Source organism: Penaeus monodon, chromosome 42 (genome assembly GCF_015228065.2).
Source record: "Penaeus monodon isolate SGIC_2016 chromosome 42, NSTDA_Pmon_1, whole genome shotgun sequence".
NCBI classification, from domain to species: Eukaryota; Metazoa; Arthropoda; class Malacostraca; order Decapoda; family Penaeidae; genus Penaeus; species Penaeus monodon.
In genome coordinates this window covers 25,664,674-25,668,977 of record NC_051427.1, presented here as the reverse complement: position 1 = coordinate 25,668,977, position 4,304 = coordinate 25,664,674, and the positions used below count along the sequence as shown (strand labels likewise).

The 4,304-nt window shown below is 34.6% G+C and overlaps 1 protein-coding gene across 1 annotated transcript; it reads left to right on the top strand.

Moving 5' to 3' along the window:
- Positions 1 to 1,369: 1,369 nt before the first annotated feature.
- Positions 1,370 to 2,095, top strand: LOC119599241 (histidine-rich glycoprotein-like). The gene is made up of 2 exons (XM_037948976.1): positions 1,370 to 1,381; positions 1,502 to 2,095. The coding sequence occupies exons 1-2, from the start codon at positions 1,370 to 1,372 to the stop codon at positions 2,093 to 2,095; spliced, it is 606 nt and encodes a 201-aa protein (XP_037804904.1).
- Positions 2,096 to 4,304: the final 2,209 nt, after the last annotated feature.

Here is a 4,304-nt window from a genome sequence, read left to right as displayed (position 1 = left end):
CAGGATAAATAGGTGGCTATATGTACATGTATATATATACATATACATATATCCATAAATACACACACACATATATATAAATTAATTAATATAAACACATATACATAATATATATCCATTTAATACATATATATATAGCATAACCTATTGTATATTGTAGGTCTATATACTTTTTGTTATGTTCTATATTATAAATGTATATATATACATATATATGTACATATATACTGTATATATATATTTATACAATATATAGATATACATATATATTATATCTGTATCTACATCTACATATAAATATACATATAAACCCACACAATCGTGTGTATACATACATACATATATATATATATATATATATATATATATATATATATATATATATATATATATATACATACACATAAATGTGTATGCATAATATATAGGTATGTGCACAAATAGAGGAACAAATAAGCATATACATACATACTTATATATATATGTTTGTATATGTATACATTACACACACACATATATATATATATATATAAAAAATATATATATATATATATATATATAAACATATGTATATGTATGCATATATACACACATGCACATATATATACTTCCTCCAACATACATATACACATATATACACAATCTGTGTGTTTTATGTACATATCAATCTGTCTAGTTAGAGGTAAGCGTACCACCAATGGTACATTTGATCTGATGAGGCCTACATACAGTAGAGAACTTTTATTCCTGCATTTGCATGTATGCTGTCAGCTAATGTGTTTGTTTTAGTTTTGTTTGCTGTTTTTCCTTCATCATATACAAACAATAATACATAACTGTTTACTGTTATCAGAACTGAAAGATCTAGTACACAAAAGTACAGCCATATTTATCTCCTATACACATGGGAGTGAAGCAACGAAAAGGGGGAAGGACAGGAGAATCCTCTATGCATGTAGGTATATTAGCGGGACGTTTGGACGACTTCACTTAGATAATAACAGATAAATGAATATTTAAAGCAAACGTGGTTTTTTCTGCAATATACACATATATTACACATCCACAAATATGCACATCAACACCACAAACCCCACCCCGTTTATAATATCATACCTTTTTCTTGTCTATATAATTTAGAGTCATTCGCAGTTATTTCATAATTGGAATGTATATATCTCCTACATAGTCTCTACCCTCAGAGTATTTTCTTGACATAAGTAATACATTTTTATATCAATGAATGCTTCCTACTTTCTTTTGCGTGAGGTCGGTTATCTCAAGGTCCGTTTATCACTGTGCTTTATAAAGATCGGAAACTCGTTGCTAAGATCACATCACCCTAATCCTTCTCATCAATCCTGCAGACATGAAGTACTTGGTGAGTTCCAACTTTACTGTTTTTAATCCACAAAATTGGAGATAACGATGCTTGGTTTGTTACGCGGCTGACATGATTATTCTTTACATATATAGGCATTTGAAGCTTTGTGTATTCCAGGTGTTTGTCTTCCTGGTGGCTGCCGCTTGTGCTTCTGAAGTGGAGAAGCGAGAGGCGGAGCCAAGCACAGGCTATCCTTTTCCTCCTTATGGTAGCCACCACAGCCCCCACTACCATGCTGGTCGTTACCATCCTCTTCACAAGAGGTCAGCTGAACCTGAGGCAGAGGCCAAACCTTCTAACCTTTACTATCCTAACTATTTCCACCAAACTACCGTTACAGCTACCCATCATACCATCACTACAAGAGATCTGCTAAAACCCAGTTCGGTCCCCATCAATTTCCACCACCACTCCTCCACCCCATACCAGCACATCTATACTCCCTACGTGAACCACACCCATAAGAGGTCAGCCGAGCCCTCTACCACCTACCACCACTACAACCACCACTATACCCCCTACGTGCACCATCCTCACAAGAGATCAGCCGAACCCTCTACCATCTACTACCCCTACTATACCACCTACAGCCCCTACGTGCACCACCCCCATAAGAGGTCTGCCGAAGCTAAGCCTACCTACCATCCCGCCTACGACCCCTACCATTACCATGGAGTCACCTCCGGTCACGGCTTCCATTACCGTTACTGAGCACTAATAGCTGTCAGTATTGTTCGTGTCTCACAGTGAAAGAAATAAAGTATTTCTGAATAAATGATTTCATTGAGGTGGAATGTGTTTGTTTAAACGCTTGAGAACGAGGCTTTCATTTCTTCCCATGTCTTGGCCTTGCTTCAAATATCGTTTTGCAGTTGAAGCCAATGTGTTCATCATTTGAAACGATCGAAATCACAAAAAAGGCAATATATATAAACAATATGAAAACTAATACGTTAAGCAAACCAGTGAAGTTACTAAAACGATAATCACTTGAACCCATTTCAGTTTTTAAGACAAACGTAAAAAAAAAATGAATAAGAATCGACAGTGAGCTCGGTAAAAGTCATTATCCTTATTCACCACTCGAAAGGTTCGAACCCCTTGAAGCATATGAGGAAAAATATTTGTGCAATATTTTTCCAATATCTAAGCATATAAGTTTGGCAGGATATATATGTACTGTACACACACACACACATAAATACACATACACCACACACAGACACACACGCACACACATATACATATATACATATGTATATACATATACATCTCGCACTATACATATATATATATATATATATATATATATATATATATATAAATACATATATATATATATATATATATATATATATTATATATAATACGCGCATATGTATAAGTTTCTGTATCTATATCTATCGATGCACAGTGGGGATCCGATTGCTGCAGTAAACATGAAAGCAACCATTGATGTGGTGGGAGGGTTGCCACGTTTGTTGCTTGTTCGTAAGATTCGAACCACTCACCGATTGTTTCATAACTCAGATTCTAAAATATGAGATATACAAATGCGATTCATGATTAATGAAAATATAAAAACCGAGACGTTTGCAAAATGTATTGCCCCAGTATTGCACTCTGATTGGTTGGCTGGAGTGTTTCCTTTTATCGAGGTAGAAGCATATGAAAAGAAAAAGGGTTTCAACAAAGGGCCTTATTTCCGCCGTCAAAAACTGTCGTGCTACACTTTCCTATGTCTGCGCCCCTGTTTATGAGGGCGGAGTCATATAAAACTCCCGCACTTCGCTGATGAGCGTGCGAGGCGCCTCTGCCTGCTTTGAAACCGGAAGAAAATGGGAAGCTCAAATTTGATGCTGCACTCTGTGATGTATTATTCACTTAAACACACATACATATAAGCTGTGTGTCATATATATACACATACAATTGTGTATCTATCTACCTATCTGTGTATATATATGTATATACATATATATATGCATGTATATGTTAAAATATATTTTTAAAATTTTATATATAATATATATTAAAATAATATATTGTGTGTGTGTGTGTGTTGTTTGTGTGTGTGTGTGTGGGGTGTGTGTGTGTGTTTTGTTGTGTGTTTGTATGTTTGTCTTGTGTGTGTATATATAAATATATATATATTTTATATATACATATATATATTATATATATATGTATGTATTTATATATAATATTATATATATATATAATAAAATATATATATACATACATATACATGTATATATATATTCTGCAAATATCTTTTTGTATATACATTTATTAACTGTTTTTTCTTGCTATACTTCCAGGAGTTCGAACTTCTCTAGTTACGAATAAGTTTGTCGATCTTTACAGGATTTATTAATGTTTATTTATATTTTACGTTTGGTTTAATCTGTGGGTTGTTAATCAAATGTTTATCCTTTTGGTAGATTCACCGTTTTACTTTACTTATTATTATTAATATTCTTCATATTCATCTACCGTCTTCTTGTATGTTGTGTGTGTGATTTCGATAATTTCAAATATGAAAAAATAAATTTTAATTAGACTCGGAATACTGGGGTGGGAAATGGTAGAGGTTGTAGGCGTAATTGTTTTAGGTTTCTTCGAACCTTTTATGGGGATGGTCCATAGGGGTTGCAGGGGTGTGGTGGGGTGAGTGGGGAGGGTAAGGGTTCGGCGACCTCTTGTGAAGGTGGTATGATGGGTAGCTGTAATTGGTAGTTGCGGACTAGTAGGATAGTAAAGGTTAGAAGGCTCGGCCTCTCCCTTGGGTTTTGGGGACCTCTTGTGAAGTGGGGGGTTAGCGCCAATGCTAATAGGCGCAGTGGAGTAGGCACATAAGGGGGAAATATTCTGTGCTTGGCTCCCCTCTTGCTACATAATATTACAGTATTTTTCCGTC